General features: G+C 40.0%; 1 protein-coding gene across 1 annotated transcript in view; it reads left to right on the top strand.

Annotated features, from left to right (window-relative positions):
• Positions 1 to 22,285, top strand: part of LOC134529449 (protein still life, isoforms C/SIF type 2) — a 496,520-nt gene that overhangs the window by 243,700 nt on the left and 230,535 nt on the right. Inside the window, exon 5 of the mRNA XM_063363556.1 lies at positions 18,466 to 18,648. Within this exon, the coding sequence (XP_063219626.1) occupies positions 18,466 to 18,648 (183 nt within the window). The remainder of the gene's footprint in view (positions 1 to 18,465; positions 18,649 to 22,285) is intronic.

Here is a 22,285-nt window from a genome sequence, read left to right as displayed (position 1 = left end):
AATGGCGACAGGCTCCTTGCCCCGTGGTGGCTGCAGGCAGACTGACTTACCCACAACACCATTTTTCATAGCATATATATCGTCACCTAGTATGACGTCATGTCCGCCATCTTGTCTTCGATGCTGGAAGCCATCATCAATGTATCGTCGGCGAGAGTGCGCTGACGCCATGTTAGTTTAATTCTTACCCGCTAGAGTGCAGTAATAATTTATTACCAAGGTGCCCCCGCCATCTTGAAATTCGGCCGCCATCTTGAAATCATGTAATAATGTAGCTAGAAAAGCGGGAAAAAATCCAAAATTCATCAAAAAAATCACTCATTAATTTACATATTGATTCAATCGATTCCTGTCCTTGGTTCGATACTCGATCGATGCAATAATGTTTTATTTTATGTAAAAAATTATAACTTCAATAAACCATGTTCAACGTTCTTAAAGAGACTTTAAATTCTCTACTACATTCATCCTATCAAACATCAAGACCAACATATTGGTAATTCATAATTTTAATGCTAGAGATTCGGGAAAAAGTTAAAAATTCATTAAATAAATTTGTAATCTATATACTGATTGATTAGATCGACTTAGGTCCTTGGTTCGATCCCTGGTCGATACAAAATGACTTTAATTTTAAAAAAGTACCAGAAAAGTGTAAGGTTCTAGAAATAAATACCATAAAGTCTTTTACAAAAATAATATTTATTACACAATTTCTATCCTACAGAATCACTTGCGAAAGCCAGCAATCTTATAAACATTTAGCCCTGCCTAGACGTGCAACGACTACTTCTTAGCTCCAACAGCTCCAAATGCTCAAACAGCTCCATCAGCTTCAAATGCTCCAAACGGCCTCCAAATGCTTGACAACTCCAAATGACTACAACAGCTCCAAATGCTCCAAATGCTCCAAATGGCTCCAACAGCTCCAAATGCTCAAACAGCTCCATCAGCTTCAAATGCTCCAAACGGCCTCCAAATGCTTGACAACTCCAAATGACTACAACAGCTCCAAATGCTCCAAATGCTCCAAATGGCTCCAACAGCTCCAAATGCTCCAAACGGCCTCCAAATGCTTGACAGCTCCAAATGGCTCCAACAGCTCCAACAGCTTCAAATGCTCCAAACGGCCTCCAAATGCTTGACAGCTCCAAATGGCTCCAACAGCTCCAAATGCTCCAAATGACTCCAACAGCTCCAAATGATTAAGAAAGCTCCAAATGGCTCCAACAGCTCCAAATGGCTCCAAATGTTTAAATTGCTCCAAAAGGCTCCAAATGCTACAACAGCCTCCAAATGCTTCAAAGGCTCCAAATGCTCCAAATGGCTCAAACAGCTCCAAAAGGCTCCAAATGCTTCAAAAGACTCCAAATGCTCCAACAGCTCCATCTTAAATTGGTTCCATCTGATTCCAATTACTTTTCTTATCGAACTTGGAATGATTACTGACATAACTTTATTAGTATACATTTTGACTGGCAGTGGTAACGTTTTTTTACACCTTTAAGTTATAAGTTTTATTTAGAAATCAGATTTTGATAAATAGTAGCTACCATCTGGAAAGAAAAAAAATATTAATTTATTTTCTAGTTTTACACATACATTTAATTTAAGCCATTATTGTATGTAGCCAGCTTCCCTCAGTTCTTTGAGTATGAAGGATATTTCTTTAATGTTCGAATAGTTTCCTGCACAAAGCGATCCATGTAGTAGTCGTAGCCTGTCAACCAATATGTTAGGATCTTCCCATGAGGTATAATCAATCTCTTCTGCTGCGTTCATCATCCTTGCATGTTTATAATAAATATTATTATCTCTGGTGTCCATCGTTTTAACAGCAACCACAAGGTCACTTTCGTCATCTTGCCAGTGATTATCACAAGTTTGATCAGGATAATTTATTTTATTACGACGTTTCCATCGTTTTGGTCTCAAGCCACCATCACAGTCTTCGCTCTTGCTTGCTTTTGGTGCTTCAGCACAGTACTCAATCATGTCAGCCTTAGATGTGTCAGCACAGTCTTCGTTTATGCCAGCTTCTGATGTGTCACCACAGTCTTCAATCATGTCAGCATCACAAACTTGATCAGGATAATTTATTTTATTACATCGTTTCCATCGTTTTGGTCTCAGACCGCCATCACAGTCTTTGATCTTGCCTGCTTTAGGTGCTTCAGTACAGTACTCAATCATGTCAGCCTCAGATGTGTCACCACAATCTTCAATCATGCCCGCTTCAGATGATTCATCAAAGTCTTTGACCTTGTAAGCTTCAGATGGTTCTCCATCTTTCTCATTTTCATGGAGACGACTAGATATTGGAGTAAATATATTTTTATTTTTAATGTGGTTACAACTTCCTTCGTTTGTTTTAAATTTTATATTATTATCTTGATCCAGATCAGTAATTTTAGCATTAGCTTTTTCGCCTTCGTTCCTCTTCCGCGATGTTGTAGCCCAGTCTTCGTTATCTTTATTCATCTTAATTGTACAGGTCTTGTAATGTCTATCCAAGTATAATCTTCTACCAAAGGATTTCTGACACTGACTACAATGAAATTGTTTTTGACAAGGACCCAAATTACACTCGCTTCTCTCATGTCGTTTAGCATTCTTTCTCAAGGTAAACACCTTGCTACAGTATCTACAGTGATGACGTTTCGATACAGCAACAAATCCCGTTTCAGGATTCATATTAGTTACTGAGACTAATGCCAGATGCAAACTAAGAGTTTTAGATTAGATATATTACTTAAATAGAATTTTTTAATTATTTCATCAGCGAGAATTAATTTATCTCATTCAAAGGTACTTGTTGCAAGTAGTTCTGCTTTTCAACAACAGATGTCGCCACATGTTACTTGCAGGTAAATAATATTTAGTTCTTTTATGCGGGATGCGGGATGCTCACTAACGATCGCAAGAGAAGGATGGCTTCGCTAGACTCTAAGGAGAAGGAAGTTCGTCCATCCTTTTAGTGCTTCTTAGATTCCTCAGTGATTATTAGACTGAGTAATGATATTTTTTTTTAAATTCCACCTGATAAAAATATTACAAGTGCTGATTTATTGGCAGAATTTCAATAATTAAATGCATCATTGAATAAAAAATGACATGACTCATTAAGTAAAAAATTCTTCACCCAGAGATCAATTCCTCATCAGTAACCAGAAGCACTCGGAGAAAACCATCAGATGTCTAGTCAGGAATAATCAGAAGCACCCAGAGAAAACCATCAAAATATTGTCATGAATAATCAGGAGCACACGGAGAAAACTACCATAATATTGTCAAGAATAATCAGGAGCACACGGAGAAATCCACCATAATACTGTCAAGAATAATCAGGAGCACACGGAGAAAACCGCCGCAAGTTTTCTTTGATATAATAAAATTTCAGGAAAAAATAATAATAAAAATAAAAATAAATTAATAAAAAATTAAAAAAAAATAAAAAAAATACATAAATATATTCTGCTAGCTTGTTAACTTCTCATTGTTGAACAAAGATAGAGTTATAGTACAAGCCAGAATTTTATGTATTTTTTATTTAATTTTTTTTAAAATTTTTTATTAATTTATTTTTATTTTTATTATTATGTTTTCCTGAAATTTTAGGATATCAAAGAAAACTTGCGGCGGTTTTCTCCGTGTGCTCCTGATTATTCTTGACAGTATTATGGTGGATTTCTCCGTGTGCTCCTGATTATTCTTGACAATATTATGGTGGATTTCTCTGTGTGCTCCTGATTATTCTTGACAATATTATGGTAGTTTTCTCCGTGTGCTCCTGATTATTCTTGACAATATTTTGATGGTTTTCTCTGGGTGCTTCTGATTATTCCTGACTAGACATCTGATGGTTTTCTCCGAGTGCTTCTGGTTACTGATGAGGAATTGATCTCTGCGTGAAGAATTTTTTAATTAATGAGTCATGTCATTTTTTATTCAAGGATGCATTTAATTATTGATATTCTGCCAATAAATCAGCACTTGTAATATTTTTATCAGGTGGAAAAAAAAATATATATATATCATTACTCAGTCAAATTATCTCTGAGGAATCTAAGAAGCACTAACAGGATGGACGAACTTCCTTCTCCTTGGAGTCTAGCGAAGCCATCCTTCTCTTGCGATCGTTAGTGAGCATCCCGCATCCCGCATAAAAGAACTAAATATTATTTACCTGCAAGTAACATGAGGCGACATCTGTTGTTGAAAAGCAGAACTACTTGCAACAAGTACCTTTGAATGAGATAAATTAATTCTCGCTGATGAAATAATTAAAAAATTCTATTTAAGTAATATATCTAATTTAAAACTCTTAGTTTGCATCTGGCATTAGTCTCAGTAACTAATATGAATCCTGAAACGGGATTTGTTGCTGTATCGAAACGTCATCACTGTAGATACTGTAGCAAGGTGTTTACCTTGAGAAAGAATGCTAAATGACATGAGAGAAGCGAGTGTAATTTGGGTCCTTGTCAAAAACCATTTCATTGCAGTCAGTGTCAGAAATCCTTTGGTAGAAGATATTACTTGGATAGACATTACAAGACCTGTACAATTAAGATGAATAAAGATAACGAAGACTGGGCTACAACATCGTGGAAGAGGAACGAAGGCGAAAAAGCTAATGCTAAAATTACTGATCTGGATCAAGATAATAATTTAAAATTTAAAACAAACGAAGGAAGTTGTAACCACATTAGAAATAAAAATATATTTACTCCAATATCTAGTCGTCTCCATGAAAATGAGAAAGATGGAGAACCATCTGAAGCTTACAAGGTCGAAAACTTTGATAAATCATCTGAAGCGGGCATGATTGAAGATTGTGGTGACACATCTGAGGCTGACATGATTGAGTACTGTACTGAAGCACCTAAAGCAGGCAAGATCAAAGACTGTGATGGCGGTCTGAGACCAAAACGATGGAAACGACGTAATAAAATAAATTATCCTGATCAAGTTTGTGATGCTGACATGATTGAAGACTGTGGTGACACATCAGAAGCTGGCATGAACGAAGACTGTGCTGACACATCTAAGGCTGACATGATTGAGTACTGTGCTGAAGCACCAAAAGCAAGCAATAGCGAAGACTGTGATGGTGGTTTGAGACTAAAAAGATGGAAACGTCGTAATAAATTAAATTATCCTGATCAAGCTTGTGATAATCACTGGCAAGATGACGAAAGTGACCTTGTGGTTGCTGTTAAAACGATAGACATAGAGTTAATAATATTTATTATAAACATGCAAGGATGATAAACGCAGCAGAAGAGATTGATTATACCTCATGGGAAGATCCTAACATATTGGTTGACAGGCTACGACTACTACATGGATCGCTTTGTGCAGGAAACTATTCGAACATTAAAGAAATATCCTTCATACTCAAAGAACTGAGGGAAGCTGGCTACATACAATAATGGCTTAAATTAAATGTATGTGTATAAACTTGAAGATAAATTAATTTTTTTTTCTTTCCAGATGGTAGCTACCATTAATCGAAATCTGATTTTTAATTAAACTTCTAACTTAAAGGTGTAAAAAAACGTTACCACTGCCAGTCAAAATGTGTACTAATAAAGTCATGTCAGTAATCATGCCAAGTTCGATAAGAAAAGTAATTGGAATCAGTTGGAACCAATTGAAGATGGAGCTGTTGGAGCATTTGGAGCCTTTTGAAGCATTTGGAGCCTTTTGGAGCTGTTGGAGCCATTTGGAGCATTTGGAGCCTTTGGAGCATTTGGAGGCTGTTGTAGCATTTGGAGCCTTTTGGAGCATTTGGAGCCATTTGGAGCTGTTGGAACCATTTGGAGCTGTTGGAGCCATTTGGAGCTGTCTTAATCATTTGGAGGCTGTTTGAGAATTTGGAGGCTGTTGGAGCAATTGCAGCCTTTTGAGCATTTGGAGCCTTTTGGAGCTATTTTGAGCATTTGGAGCTGTTGGAGCCTTTTGGAGCATTTGGAGCTGTTGGAGCCATTTGGAGAATTTGTAACATTTGGAGCTGTTGCAGTCATTTGGAGCTGTCAAGCATTTGGAGGCCGTTTGGAGCATTTGGAGCCATTTGGAGCTGTTGGAGTTATTTGGAGCATTTGGAGCTGTTTGAGCCATTTGGAGCTTTCAAGCATTTGGAGCATTTGGAGCTGTTGGAGACATTGGAGCATTTGGAGCTGTTGGAGTCATTTGGAGCTGTCAAGCATTTGGAGACCGTTTTGGAGCATTTGGAGCCATTTGGAGCTGTTGGAGTCATTTGGAGCATTTGGAGCTGTTGGAGCCATTTGGAGCTGTCTAGCATTTGGAGGCCGTTTGGAGCATTTGAAGCTGTTGGAGATGTTGGAGCCATTTGGAGCTGTCAAGCATTTGGAGGCCGTTTGGAGCATTTGGAGCTGTTGGAGCCATTTGGAGCATTTGGAGCATTTGGAGCTGTTGTAGTCATTTGGAGCTGTCAAGCATTTGGAGGCCGTTTGGAGCATTTGGAGCCATTTTGATCTGTTAAGCATTTGGAGCCGTTTGGAGCATTTGAAGCTGATGGAGCTGTTGGAGCATTTGGAGCTGTTGGAGCTAAGAAGTAGTCGTTGCACGTCTATGCAGGGCTAAATGTTTATAAGATTGCTGGCTTTCGCAAGTGATTGTTTAGGATAGAAATTGTGTAATAAATATTATTTTTGTAAAAGAATTTGTGGTATTTATTTCTAGAACCTTACACTTTTCTGGTACTTTTTTAAAATTAAAGTTATTTTGTATCTACCAGGGATTGAACCAAGGACCTTAGTCAATCTAATCAATCAGTATATAGATTACAAATTTATTTAATGAATTTTGAACTTTTTCCCGAATCTCTAGCATTAAAATTATGAATTACTAATATGTTTGTCTTGATGTTTGATAGGATGAATGTAGTAGAGGATTTAAAGTCTCTTGAAGAACGTTGAACATGGTTTATTGTAATTATTATTTTTTAACATAAAATTAAACATTATTGCATCGATCGAGTATCGAACCAAGGACGGGAATCGATTGAATCAATATGTAAATTAATGAGTGATTTTTTTGATGAATTTTGGATTTTTTTCCCGCTTTTCTAGCTACATTATCACATGATTTCAAGATGGCGGCCGAATTTCAAGATGGCGGGGGCACCTCGGTAATATATTATTACTGCACTCTAGCGGGTAAGCATAAACTAACATGGCGTCAGCGCTCTCTCGCCAACGATACATTGATGATGGCTTCCAGCATCGAAGACAAGATGGCGGACATGACGTCATACTAGATGACGATATATATGCTATGAAAAAAAGTGGTGGGGGTAAGTCAGTCTGCCTGCAGCTACCACGGGGGAAGGAGCCTGTCGTCATTTTTAATTTTTTTTTGACCTCGTCGGGTTCGAACCGAGGACTTTTAAGCTTCGTGTCTAAAAAGTATATTTTTAAAAAAAAATATTAAAATTTTATTAATTGAATTTTTTTAATAAATTTTAAATTTTTTTCATTAAAATCGGATAATAAATAAAAAACGTTAAATATGGCGGACGTAACGGAAAATGTAACGGTGACGTCATAATTCAAAATGGCGGGAAAAAAATGCCGGAAAGTTCGAGAAAACAAAATGACGTCATCCAAGATGGCGGATCCAAGATGGCGGATCCAAGATGGTGGATCCAAACTGGCCGCCGGGTTTAAGGTCAAGGTCAAAGGACAAGGTCACAACCATCCAAGATGGCCGCCGTGACGTCAAAATCAAATATGGCGGACCGACAATCACAATCCACGCACCGGCACCAGGCGCAGATACGTCATTCCTATACTACTAGGAGTGTAACAACAAATATTCAAATTAATACGTTATAACCACTGACCCCCAACCGTAGGAGCAATACAGCCCTAATATAGTGTGCCAGAAATTAGGCATTTCGTCGACTTTTTTAATTTTTTCTATAATTTTAAAATTTTTTGGGGTTTCTTATTTTTTTAAATTTATCTGGTTGTTAATGGGGGTGATTTACTTTTGTTAGGCCGGTGTACGCCACGGATTTAAACTTTGTGCCAGTGGACCGAAGCCCCTTTCCCAGGGGGTCAATCTGATATTTTGCTGTCTAATGTGGACATGGTCAGCCCGGTTGAAATTTCTCTCGCCTGCAGTCACGCCCCGAGTTTGTAATTTTAATTCCCTGCATGACCAAAGTTGCATAGAGCATCTCCTGGGCTGCAAGCTGCTACCTTGTAGAGACCTGCTGAGAATAGCATGTCTCGTCACGCATGGGGATCCAGTGGAGCTGTGTTCCCAGCGGAGTGGCGTTTTCTGTACCCCCCCCCCCCCCTCTCTCTACATCACATTAGTTCTGAGAAATCAAGCTAGGAGCAGTGACCGGACGGGACGATGGTCTAGTTTAAAAACCTTCTCCCTGGTCCGACAGACACATCCCCAACATCTAGCGGAGGAAAAAGTAACCGCGGCCCTGGTCGCCAGCGTGCAGAGCTCACCCTCATGACACCTGGTGGCAAGTCAGCTCACCGCCTCAAGTAGTTCCCCCTTACCCCGCTAGAAAGCAGCGTCGTGGTGCCATAAGGCACTATGCTTTCTTCCCGCGACCTGTAGAAGTCGATTGTTCGTTGCCTTCGTTTCGGTCCGGTAGAGAGCGCGCATGTCGTGTTCTTGTCACGCCCGCCTCGGACTCCTTCGGAAATTTTCGGCTTAGAACCGAACCTTCCCCCCTCCTCCCCAGGGCTTTAGCGCCTGTTTTAATTAGAGGCCTCGTCCGCCCTCGTGGACTCAGTCCTTTGATCGCGGCTATTGACCACGTCTTCTCGACGTCCTCTGCGCTAGGAGGCTTTTCGTGGGAATTGCGATTTCGGGTGCAGAAGAGATGTAGTCAGTTGATCTATGGGATGTGATCCCATTTTTTCAGTAGTCGGTCAGTAGTAGTAATTAGTTCAAGTCATGTCTCTAATTTTTAAGTTTTAGTATTTTTTTTCTAAATTTTCGACTTAGTTTGCGCATCCGCGTCTTCTCGGTCCGCGGCATCCTGATGTCGGCGCGAGACACCTAGTGAGCTCCGAACTCTACACCCTGTTTGGTGAGTAATCCGGCCTTTTCCCCCACATTTCCGTTTGTTGGCCTTTTGCGCCGACGGTGTAGGACTGTCTGGAATCAAGTCTAATTCGTTTTGAAATTGATTTGGGTTTCAGACAGGGTCGAAGTGCTGGAGAGACTTAATTGCTCCCAGCTCGTGGTCCTGCACCTCCACTGCGGGTCACGTTAGAAGAGATGTTTCCGCGACCCGACGTTATCTTTTGAAGACCCGGGTGGTAATGTAAAATCAACACCCCCCCCCCCCCCCCCCCACTTTCTAGCTACGAACTACATTAATCGAATGAATAGCCTACCAGCGAACAGTGCTTTCCTCAAGAATATGTAGAATGAATGAAACTAATCATCGATGTAATAATTGGACGAATCAAATTTTGGTGTGATTCTTATAAATTTTTGTTTATGTAATTGTGGGTTGTTAAAGTTGAGTATGTGTTGTTATACTAATATAGGGCCGGCCCATCCTCGAAAAACTTAAGTATATAATTAATATATTAATTGGGAAACTTATAAATGCCAAATCAAATGAAAACAAAATTCATTATTTACATTTTTAAATAAAACAGGGAACCTATAGACCAAGCTACTTGTGTAGTGTTAATTTATTTATGATATACCTTCTTCCCTTAAACGATCCACCAGCTCCCCAGTTGCTTGTGTCAGGGAGTTCCAAATTGTCTTGTTCTCCACCTCGTGCCACCTCTAGTCAATAAACTTATTTTTCTTATAATTCTTACCCAGCAAGTTTCCAAAGCTCTTTTTAATTAATTTTAAATAATTTAATTTTGTGGCACGATAGGCGTAACAATTGGTAGCAGAGCATGGTTTGGTCTATAGGCATACATAAATCGAGTAGACATACCTAAAATAAAAAAAATAATAAATATAGATAAAAAGAAATTAATTAAATTTTGTGATAGCAATTTTGTAATAATAACATTGTGAACTGATCGCTGGTACACCCGGTAGTTATATTGCTTTTCTATTTTAAAATTTATTTTGAGTTTTACGTCCCACTGTGATTGAGTTTGCGCGCGGTGAGACACCGCGAGGCCCCATCGCGTCGGTGCGACGTCCCTTAGGCAGCGTGCCTTATCAGACACGCCTGTCATTCTCCCTGTCACCACTTCACCCCTCCCCTTCACGCCTCACCGGCTGGAGGAGGCAAGGTCATGTCGTTGCTCCCGTGTCCGGCAGCGAAACAATGCGTTGCAATCTAGTTTGTTCCTCACAGCCGACAGTGCCCTGAGTTTGTCTAAATTCCTCCTTTTATCTGTGTTTTTTTTATAACACATCCGCCTGCAAACCAGGCAATCTTTGTGAAAAACAGATAATAGAATTCCTTTCGGACATCGTGGTATTTTTTTTTGTCTCTCGGCGTCTTGCGCGCGCCGACATGTTATCTCTTCACCACATGACAGGGCCGCCAACCGCGCGGAACCTCCTCTCCTGTCCTGTGTGCTCCACCCACGTACCACGTATTTTGTAAACAAACTACCCATGCTTTGTATGTCCTAATAATATAATTTTTATGTCACAAAACAAGCACTATAAATAATCTATACTGCATTAAATCTAGCAGCAAAGTATTTTCTTAATCTAGGGGAACTTAAGGTATAACATAATAATTTTATATATAACTTATAATAATATTAAAAATACAATTAATATGATAATATAAAATATTTTATTTTAGCTAATGTTAAGAAACTTCTATTGTTTACATTTTCTAAGTATCTTAAAATTAACGATAAAGTATTTTAATAGTACATAAAATAAATTTATAAAGGGTCCATTCATTACGTAATATAAAATAAAAATATGCTCTTAAGTAATATTAACTAGTACTCTAATCCTATTGCATCGTTCACAAGCAACGTGAATATACTTCGACGTACCATGTCATTGTGTCACCATACACATCCATGTGCCTAGCTTTTGTTTAGATTTATTTCGTGATCACCCAACGAGAGGTGCAATCACTCGTGCCTTTAAGAAAAGGCCTGAATTAAATTGTTTACATACACGGGTTGAATCCCCAATACTTTTTACGCTAGCCATGAGGTGAGGAATTTATTGTAAGATAGAGTACTATGCCTTTTTTTTAACGTCGAGTTTTCTATGAGCAATTTACCAATTAATCTAAGAATGCAAGGTAAAGGATAAATAATATTTTTGTAATTATGAATTTTGAGTAAACAATTTATTAACTTTTATAATTTTTTGGATCGGTGTTAATTTCCTTTATAAGGTGGTGTACAGCTATGTATTTAAAACATCTAAATTTTTTTCAATATCCATTTTTCATCCAAATTTGTTGATCTTTAGGGTTTCAAACCCGAACTAACTCAGGGGTGAAATTCCCTCGTAGGTCTCTCTGCTTCAGCCTGATGGTCTGATCAACCATCGGAGCTTGAACATATTGAGCCTGTGTGAGTTAAGAAATGTAGGTATCCGGGACAGAGGTGTACTTCGCTTTTTAAGCAAGTCATAAATTCATATCATTAATCTGATCCATCGTCAGATTGTGCAGAGCTATGACTCAAGGCCTTCGACTTCTTATGGACAGCGAAACAATTATGTACAGGGGTTATATTCCCAAATTTAGTTTGTAAGTTACGGGTTACCATACCCATTTACAGGGGTTACAGTCCCCATTAGTCACTGAGTGCTCAAGGACGCATTTCCCTTGTTTCGGCCTCAGTGCTTTTCGGCCTCCCGCACAGCGCCCATTTTGTGTTCCTACACGATATCCAAAATCTGAGATCAACGGGATGAATTTCATTTCATTAATATAACAACGGCATAAATAGTTGTAAGCTTACAGGTACTTTAAGGTTAAGCTTTAAATTTAATTTTTTTATTTATTAAATGATTTTAAGGATTTATTTTAAATAATTCAAACCAAGTTTAAATGGACCCTACTTAATTATAAACCTTGTGTTTGACTCATGAAGTGTTACAGCCAAAGGTCATGGAATTAATTCTGCTTTATTACAAGTAGTAGGGCAACAGACATATATTTTTTATCTTTTCTTTTAGCTCATTAATAATAATAAAACCAATCATATTAAAATACGTTTTCCCCCGAAATTAAGCAGCTACGAGGTGACTAGTCTCATTTTAATATTTAAGGTAATCACCGAGAAGGGTGAAATACTTTCAACCCCCAACGAGAGGTCCACTTAATTAATTTGGGTATGTTTGAGCATCCCGTTTCTGGGCTAGCACAAGCTAGGTAATTTAAGATATTTTAATTTTTAATTTTTACATACCTTATTTCAGTCTTTAACAAGCTACTTGACGTAAAATAGTTTTAATATTTTTTTTACTCAGAAATACCTCTCTGATATTTTTTGAATCTTCTTGAATCTTGTTCCACGATTTCATATATTTAATTTCTGATTACGTTCCTTTTTTTTAATAACCATAATTCGTAAAGTAAGCAAGAATAATGTTTGTAGTGTTTTTGTACTGATTTTGCGTTAATACTTGTACATGTTTATTTCTTTATTTTCCCTTGCACGTAAATGTGATGTACAGTGACATACATAGAGTCTGAGCACTGAAGCTGTCACATCTAGCCATTTTTCTTTTTTCTTTTGCATTCTACCCCAAAGTTGTATTTCTTTTACATCGTTATCGATGAGATTGTTTATTTAAGTAAGAGCTACGTGACTTCCAGACGGCAAACTGGTTTCTTTTATGTGTTTTTCTAAAATAGGAGCTAGGTCAAGCTAGCCAACGAGCGGCGCAAAAGTTAGGGTCCTCTGAGCCAACGAGCCATGACCAGGTCCTCTGAGTGAAAAATCTCATGACCATTTTCGAGTGTTCTTTGGGTTACATTCCCACCACTCATCTTTGGACGGCCTATGTTCAAACCCCCTCTCAGGCAGTGCGAAGCCTATCAGCAGTCATGGAAGATCTAACCGCTCCATTATAATTTATCCCTTTTTTTATTTATAATTGTTGGTTTATTGCATTTTACATTTCTTTAAATAATTTAAATTAGAGTGCGAAGAGTCGTTACTTTACCGTTTTGTTTGCAGAATACTTTTAAATAATAAATATTAGTTAATAATAATAAACATCAGAGTGGTATGCGCTGAAATTTCTTAATTTATCGAATATTTAATATTTTTAAATTAATTCTTTCCTACGTATTGTTGATCTGTTGGGGTTTTCATCCCCAATCATTTAAAATTCCGCCAAGGGAATGCCACCCTTAAGCCCGGTGTCACTCTGGGACTGAGGCTCTGTTTCGCCTTCGGGCAAGCAGCAAATTTGACTGTCTTCTCCATCGCCTGACTGTGCAGGGCTGAGTCCCAATGCCTTCGGCTTCTTATGGAAAGACTATTTTCAGGGGTACACAAATCCCCACCTTTCTTTACGGGCACCCGACGGACCAAGTTCCGGTTTCCGGCCCAGTGTTTTAGGCCCGCCTCACAGCGCCCATGTTTAGAGTTTTGTCACGTGACATCATTCCCAACATCTGAGATCAACTTTCCGAATTACATAATTCACCGTTAAGGGTGATTTAGACAATTATAATACACCTTCGATTTGATCAACATAATTTTTTGTAAGTAGTAGGATACAGGCGAACCTGGTTACTCGCCCAACCAAAGAATATCATCGTTGCAGTTATTTTATCCTATATGCTCCGCATTCAAGCGGGGGAGTATGTGCCGGAAATTAGGCATTTCGTCACCTTTTTTAATTTTTTCTATAATTTTAAAATTTTTTGGGGTTTCTTATTTTTTTTTAATTTATCTGGTTGTTAATGGGGGTGATTTACTTTTGTTAGGCCGGTGTATGCCACGGATTTAAACTTTGTGCCAGTGGACCGAAGCCCCTTTCCCAGGGGGCCAATCTGATATTTTGCTGTCTAATGTGGACATGGTCAGCCCGGTTGAAATTTCTCTCGCCTGCAGTCACGCCCCGAGTTTGTAATTTTAATTCCCTGCATGACCAAAGTTGCATAGAGCATCTCCTGGGCTGCAAGCTGCTACCTTGTAGAGACCTGCTGAGAATAGCATGTCTCGTCACGCATGGGGATCCAGTGGAGCTGTGTTCCCAGTGGAGTGGCGTTTTCTGTACCCCCCCCCCCCCCTCTTTCTCCACATCACTTTAGTTCTGAGAAATCAAGCTAGGAGCAGTGACCGGACGGGACGATGGCCTAGTTCAAAAACCTTCTCCCTGGTCCAACAGACACATCCCCGACATCTAGCGGAGGAAAAAGTAACCGCGGCCCTGGTCGCCAGCGTGCAGAGCTCACCCTCATGACACCTGGTGGCAAGTCAGCTCACCGCCTCAAGTAGTTCCCCCTTACGCCGCTAGAAAGCAGCGTCGCGGTGCCATAAGGCACTATGCTTTCTTCCCGCGACCTGTAGAAGTCGATTGTTCGTTGCCTTCGTTTCGGTCCGGTAGAGAGCGCGCATGTCGTGTTCTTGTCACGCCCGCCTCGGACTCCTTCGGAAATTTTCGGCTTAGAACCGAACCTTCCCCCCTCCACCCCAGGGCTTTAGCGCCTGTTTTAATTAGAAGCCTCGTCCGCCCTCGTGGACTCAGTCCTTTGATCGCGGCTACTGACCACGTCTTCTCGACGTCCTCTGCGCTAGGAGGCTTTTCGCGGGAATTGCGATTTCGGGTGCAGAAGAGATGTAGTCAGTTGATCTATGGGATGTGATCCCATTTTTTCAGTAGTCGGTCAGTAGTAGTAATTAGTTCAAGTCATGTCTCTAATTTTTAAGTTTTAGTATTTTTTTTTTTTTTTTCTAAATTTTCGACTTCTTTTGCGCATCCGCGTCTTCTCGGTCCGCGGCATCCTGATGTCGGCGCGAGACACCTAGTGAGCTCCGAACTCTACACACTGTTTGGTGAGTAATCCGGCCTTTTCCCCCACATTCCCGTTGGTTGGCCTTTTGCACCGATGGTGTAGGACTGTCTGGAAGCAAGTCTAATTCGCTTTGAATTTGATTTGGGTTTCAGACAGGGTCGAAGTGCTGGAGAGACAAATTGCTCCCAGCTCGTGGTCCTGCACCTCCACTGCGGGTCACGTTAGAAGAGATGTTTCCGCGACCCGACGTTATCTTTTGAAGATCCGGGTGGTAATGTAAAATCAACACCCCCCCCCCCCCCCCCACTTTCTAGCTACGAACTACATTAATCGAATGAATAGCCTACCAGCGAACAGTGCTTTCCTCAAGAATATGTAGAATGAATGAAACTAATCATCGATGTAATAATTGGACGAATCAAATTTTGGTGTGATTCTTATAAATTTTTGTTTATGTAATTGTGGGTTGTTAAAGTTGAGTATGTGTTGTTATACTTATATAGGGCCGGCCCGTCCTCGAAAAACTTAAGTATATAATTAATATATTAATTGGGAAACTTATAAATGCCAAATCAAATGAAAACAGAATTCATTATTTACATTTTTAAATAAAACAGGGAACCTATAGACCAAGCTACTTGTGTAGTGTTAATTTATTTATGATATACCTTCTTCCCTTAAACGATCCACCAGCTCCCCAGTTGCTTGTGTCAGGAAGTTCCAAATTGTCTTGTTCTCCACCTCGTGCCACCTCTGGTTAATAAACTTATTTTTCTTATAATTCTTACCCAGCAAGTTTCCAAAGCTCTTTTTAATTAATTTTAAATAATTTAATTTTGAGGCACGAGAGGCGTTACAATAGGACCACCCCCCCCCCCCCCCTTTTCACAGTGCCATACAATAGGTAGTCACTTGAAAATTTATGTTAATGCCGCCATAGGCATTGAGCCAATCGTCCAGAATATGTGGTGTGTCTTACTCTTAAGCCCAATCACCTTGAACTCTGTACTCTGAGAAGGAAAACATAAATTGTTTAACACTCTTTTATTAACTAGTCTCACTGAGTAAATAAACACCCGAAACTTCTCACATGAAAGATTAAATTACGATATCCAAAAATTACAAATGAGTTGCATAGATTTTTCATGTCAAATAACATTATACATTTTTAGGAAGATCTCTCTTTACAGGAAAGGTCTGAGTAAATTCTACAAATAGTAAAGTTATGTATAGACAAACTCCTACACAAGGGTATTCGTTTACAGATACGCCTCTTAACAAGAAGTGGCATATAAACCCTTATGCACTTTCAAAAATTAATTCCTAAACATACTGTTTTTCTCTAACTTGGGTTAAAATTGTTTACTAACTAAAAGTTTAGGCTTATCGTGCTCAGATTGTCTTAGACTACTGTTTGTAGTGGAAAAATGGATACAACATATTTTATTACACCGATGAGTCATGACAGCAAGCACCTACACCGTGTAGCACGGAGTTTCGCGCCCGTGCATCATGCACACACCTTGCACGTTTCAAAATTCTGCCATCAAAGGTGTCATCCTAAGTCACCACGCCATGCCCGCCGCACTCTGCATGTCCAGCTCTCCTCATAAACAAATATTTAAAAAAAAACAACCGACATCATAAAACACTATTCCAAAACAAATTAATATGCACTAAAAGTAAAAAAAAATAATTGTGTATCCTTCTACAACTTAATAATCAACTTACTTTTTCTACTCATCAATATGTAGGTACGATCTTTGTGTTTACCACGCAAGAAGAAAAAAATAATAACAATAAATGTAACTACATTATATTATCATAATAATTTGATTGACTTTTAAGTTGTCTAATATTTTTCATTTCATTTTACTTAGGAGAACTCTAAAAAAATATTTTGATCATTGTTTGTTATTCATATGTATGTGTTGAGCTAGATTTGAAGTGGATAGGTACCTACCTACCGTCTTGAGTGGTAAACACACAGATCGTACCTACATATTGATGAGTAGAAAAAGTAAGTTGATTATTAAGTTGTAGAAGAAAATGTAATATTTTTTTTTAATTTTTAGTGCATATTAATTTGTTTTGGAATTTTTTTTAAGTCGTTTATTTTTTTGTTAAAATTTTTGTTAATTTTTATTTTTAGTGAACCTAAAGTACACTAACTTATTTGTATGAATATGGGTAGACCTACTAAACGTGCTGCTCATATGAGATAGCGCCGTTTAAATGAAACAAACGAAGTCAGGGAGAAACGCCTATCTCAACAGAGGAAATCTACCTCGAGGACAATTTCAAAAGAGACTTGCGAAGAGCGCAAAAATAGACCTTCGAAAATGTGGCTTTACATGAAAAAAGTTCTGAACAGGGAAAATATCGATAATCTACCTTGGTAAAAAAAAAACTTTGCAAAAGGGCAAATATATGCTGCACTAATTCGTGTCAAAAGTTTGGAAGTCATTGCTTTATCATATTTGGACGCCAAGAAATTATTAAATAGATCACACGACAATAGATCGTTGACGGAAATAACGAGACTACGAAATCTGTCTTCCGAAAGTAAAGGTTACATATAATACACCTTAAGTAATGCAATTAGAACGCTTGCGTCATGTTGCAATGCCGCAACGAACGTTAGCGCATTGTAATTTGATTACAGACAGTTAGAAATTCTGCCAAAAATCGCACCCTTACTGTAAGCCGTTAAGGAGTTACATTGATCATCATATTCGACTACGACAATTACTTGACCATAACGACGTTACGGTAGGTGACTCAAATATCCGTATAGCCTAAAAAAGATTCGGCCGAGTATCGTTAATTTGCTCCTAGGAGTTGAAGAGTTCCGTTACTTTGTCATGGATCCCATAATCAGAACTTAACCAAACTCTCATCAAACTACCCTTGAAGTACATGCTTTCCAATAAAAAAAGAATAATCGAAATCGGTTGGCGTGATATTAAGTTATTCGTCCATTTGTCGGGCACATATTTAATGCAAATTTAAGACTTATATAGTTTTCTCATAGATTCCATTGTCAGAACTGGACCAAAGTGAAATGAGAACACACGGGAAGCACCAGTTTTCAAATAAAAAAAGAATCATCAAAATCGGTTCACCCAGTCGAAAGTTCTGAGGTAACAAACATTAAAAAAAACAGTCGAATTGAGAACCTCCTCCTTTTTTGAAGTCGGTTAAAAAATGTCCGAAACTTGCAAATAATCTATGCAATCCACAGCCTTATTACGTTAAATTTTCACCCAGTAGCGAAACCTGAGTGTGGATCCTTCCCATGGTCAAGTATTACCAATCTTTATGTTCACAAAGTCCAAGGCATCCCTACTTGTATTGGCTAAGCGCCACTCACACAGGACGCGCTGATAAAATCCTGACATCTTCTGACCCACCACTGGTACACCATTATCATGCAGGATCAAACAATATGTTGGGTGTTCCAATGTGACGATCGCCAGTCAGTAAAAGACTACGAATACATGTTGGCATGCTTGTGGCTGCAGGACAACAAGCTGAAGCACATGGCGGACCTGCAGCAGAGTGTGGTGTCAGACCCGGGCACCAAGCAGGAGATCACCAAGCAGATCGTGCAGTGGGACGAGAACCTGGAGCGGCTCCACTGCGAGCAATTCCGCCTGCGCTGCTACATGGCCAGCCTGCAGAGCGGCGAGCTTCCCAACCCCAAGGTGAGCGCGCCCCCGATGTGCCCGCTGCATTTTCAAGACAAGCTTCGCACCCCCATAGAGAGTTCAAGTTCACCCCCACTGTACCCACTGCACTCTTCATGGCATGCCCCCACTGTCCCTGCTGCGCTCTTCAGAGCGAGCTTCCCAATCCTTACACTTGCATGCTCCCACTGTGCCCACAACACTATTCACATCGAGGTTCAAAACCCCAAGGTGAATGCACTCCTCCTGTGCCCGCCGCACTCTGCACTGCGAGCTGCCCAACCTCTAAGTGAGCACACCCCCTCTGTGCCAGCTGCACTCTTTTCTGCGAGGATCGCCACCCCATAGTGAGCTCCCCCACTGTGCCCACTGCACTCATTACAGCAAGCTTTGCAACCCTATAATGAGCACGCCCCCACTGTGCCCACTGCACTCATTACAGAAAGTTTTTTCACCCTAGACTGACTCTGCCCCAACTTTTCTCACTGTATTCATCACAGAAAGCTTTGAAACCCTATAGTGAGCATGCCCTCACTGTGCCAGCTGCACTCTTTATGGCGAGATGCTCAACCCCGTAGTGAAAGCCGCCCCACTGTGCCAGCTGCACTCTTCTTTACGAGGTTCCCAACACCATAGTGAGTTCCCCCACTGTGCCCACTGCACTCATCACAGCGAGCTTTGCAACTGTATAGTGAGTGTGCCCCCAATGATCTGACCGCGCTCTTCATGGCGAGATGCACGACCCCATAGTTAGTGCGCCCCCGTTGTGCTCACTGCGCCCTTCCTATAAAGCTTCCTAAAATCCAATGTAAGAAGGCCCCCCACTGTGCCTGGTTCATTCTTCATGGTGAGCTACCCAACCCTAAGGTGAGCCCACTGTGCTCACTACACTCTTCACAGCGAGCTTTCCAATCCCAAGGTAAGAATGCCCCCACTGGGCTTGCTGCACTCTTCACAGAGAACTTCGCAATCCCATAGTGAGCATGCCCTCGCTGTGCATGCTGTTTATGGCAAGTGCACACCTGCTGTGGTCGCTGTGCACTTTAAGGCTAGCTGCCCAACCCCAATGTGTTTGTGCCCTCACTGTACCCGCTACACTTCACAGTGAGCGGCCCAACCCAGATGTGGGTGTGCCCCTGTGATGCATGCTGCACTCTTCACAGCGATTTGCCCAAAACCAAGGTGTGCGTAACCATTCTGTGCCCGTTTCACTCTTCAAGGCGAGGTGCCTTACAACAAGGTGAGAGCGCACCCTGCTGTGCTGCTGAACTATTAAGAATGAAATATCCAAAACCTAAGGTTTTCGCTCCCACACTGTACCCACTACGCTCTTCAAGGTGGACTGCCTAAACCCAATTTGAGCGCTTTATGCTTTGCCTGCTGCACTCCTCACGAAAATCTGCTCAACCCCCCAGTGAGCGCACCCCTTTCTGCCACTTCTGTCTTCACAGCGATCTTCCTAACTCTAATGTGAGCATACTCCTAATGTACCCACTAAACACTTTATGGCGAGTGCTTTACTCTAAAATGAGCGCGCCTCCACTGTGGTCTTCATGGTGAGCTTTCCAACACTAAGGTGAGGGACTCCACGCTGTACCCGCAGTGCTCTTCATGGAAAACTGCATAAAGCAGAGGTGAGCGCCCCCTCCCCCCTTTCTGGGGCCTGCTGAGCCCACTGCTCTTCTTTACGGCAAGCATGCCCCTGATGTGAGCGTTACGCTCTTCCTAGCCTCAATGTAAGCATGCCCCGCTGGGCCTGCTGCACTATTCACTGCGAGCTTCCTAACACCAATGTGAGCGCACAGTGACTGTGCCCACTACACTTTTCTCGGCGAGATGCCCAACCCCAAGGTAAACGAACATTTCTATCATCAAGCCACCAAGCACACTGCTTAGTAGTCGTCTAGTCTATTTCGTGGGCTTACAGCAACCGAGATCGCATGTTTTTATGAAGAGAAACTCACAAAAATCATCTTGGAAAGTTATCAGAACCTTCAAAAAATTCTTCAGTTTCCATCAAAATACCACTCTTCTTTCTTCCTCGTGATATTCACTTTTTTAACAACAGAACACAGATCACAGAAAACGTAATCTAGCATTGTTTCTGCGAGTTTTGAAAATTTTAGAACCATGAAGAATTATTCTTTATTTTAGAGGCATTCTATGTTGAAAGTGAGGTTATTTAACAGTTTTTTCTAACAATATATGTGCAGATCGCTTATTCCATCTCAGCACTCGATATCACCCAAACATACGAGCAATGAGTCGAGGCTAGGAGGTTCGAAGCCCACTATAATTAGGAGGCAGCATTTCCTTAAGCGAAGAGTATAAGGCACTTTCATTTTTTTACAATATGAAATCATAGACTGTAGAATAGTTTTCATCTTGAATTTTATGGCTAGACTTGAAACATAGCTTTGGTCACATATTAATGTCAACATCCATTGACTGGTGTAACAATTACGCTAGTTGTAGTTCCCTCTGTGAAGAATCATGTATATTCTCCCCCTGGTTTCAAACAGCTCATTGCTAGTAAATTTCATGCTCTAATACGGTTTAAAGCATGGTAATATAGTTTTGCCTTGTTGTGCCATTAATTTTAACATCCAAAATTTAAATTATTGAAAAATTATTTGAAAATAAAAGATTGGGAAGTATGATGCCCCTTAAGAGTGGTATATAGAGAAGCGGCTACTCAGAATCCGGCGCGAGCAGCACAAAATACTTCTAGCCTGGGCGGAGTTTAGCCTTGGAGGAGTGGCCTACTAGGAGCGCGTCCTGGCGAAATGATGTCGGTGGAGGGGATGGACTCGGTTTACCCTCCCTCACTCCATGGTCATTCCCTCCTCATGACGGCGCGGTACGGGTCGGGATGTCTCGACAGCATTGCTACCTGCCTGCCTGCCTGCCTGCCTTCCCCGTACGAGCGGAGCGCCGCGCGAGCTAACAGTGGCTACACACAACGTTTCATTCAACTCAAATGTCAAATAACGCGAAAAGTATGTTTATCGTAATGGTAGCATCTTTTTTACGCGTGGGTAGTAGTTCATAAGTAAAAAAAAAGATAAAATGCATTACTATGTTTTTGCTAAAAACACAAACTTTTACGTGAAATGGGAAAAGTGACATTACATCGTAATTTTCGAAGTCACGTGGATATTAAACGTTACATATCCTCCAAGGAACATGAAATTACCTTATTCTGCAAACAAATCTTGCCGAAGTTAAATATATTTTCCGAATCGATGTTATGTATTTTATATAACTCGCATCTGTCAATGATAGTTGTAAAAGCGTTTCGAAATTCATACATATTATGTATTATGTTAAAAAAAAAAAAGTGTTCGTGTTTTTATAAGATGGAATAATTTTCTTTGTAATTGTTTCACTTGTGTCATGGCAATGAGTTATCATGCAAGTAGCATATATTTTATTTGGACGTGGTAGAAAAATGCACTATACAAAAAATCGTTACATAATTCCACATTAAAAAACATGTATTTATTTCACATGTAATTCATGCATTTTGTTTCACACCAATAGACAATGTTCATTATGTTAAAAAAGACAAAGAAATTTAAAAAGAGCACTATAAATTAAACCAACGTGCGCACGAGTTACTTCCAAGAAAGACAAATTTAAAAAAATTGTACGG

Source organism: Bacillus rossius, chromosome 2, assembly GCF_032445375.1.
Source record: "Bacillus rossius redtenbacheri isolate Brsri chromosome 2, Brsri_v3, whole genome shotgun sequence".
NCBI lineage: Eukaryota > Metazoa > Arthropoda > Insecta > Phasmatodea > Bacillidae > Bacillus > Bacillus rossius.
The sequence above is the reverse complement of the archived record's forward strand: the minus strand, read 5'-3'. Positions and strand labels throughout refer to the sequence as shown.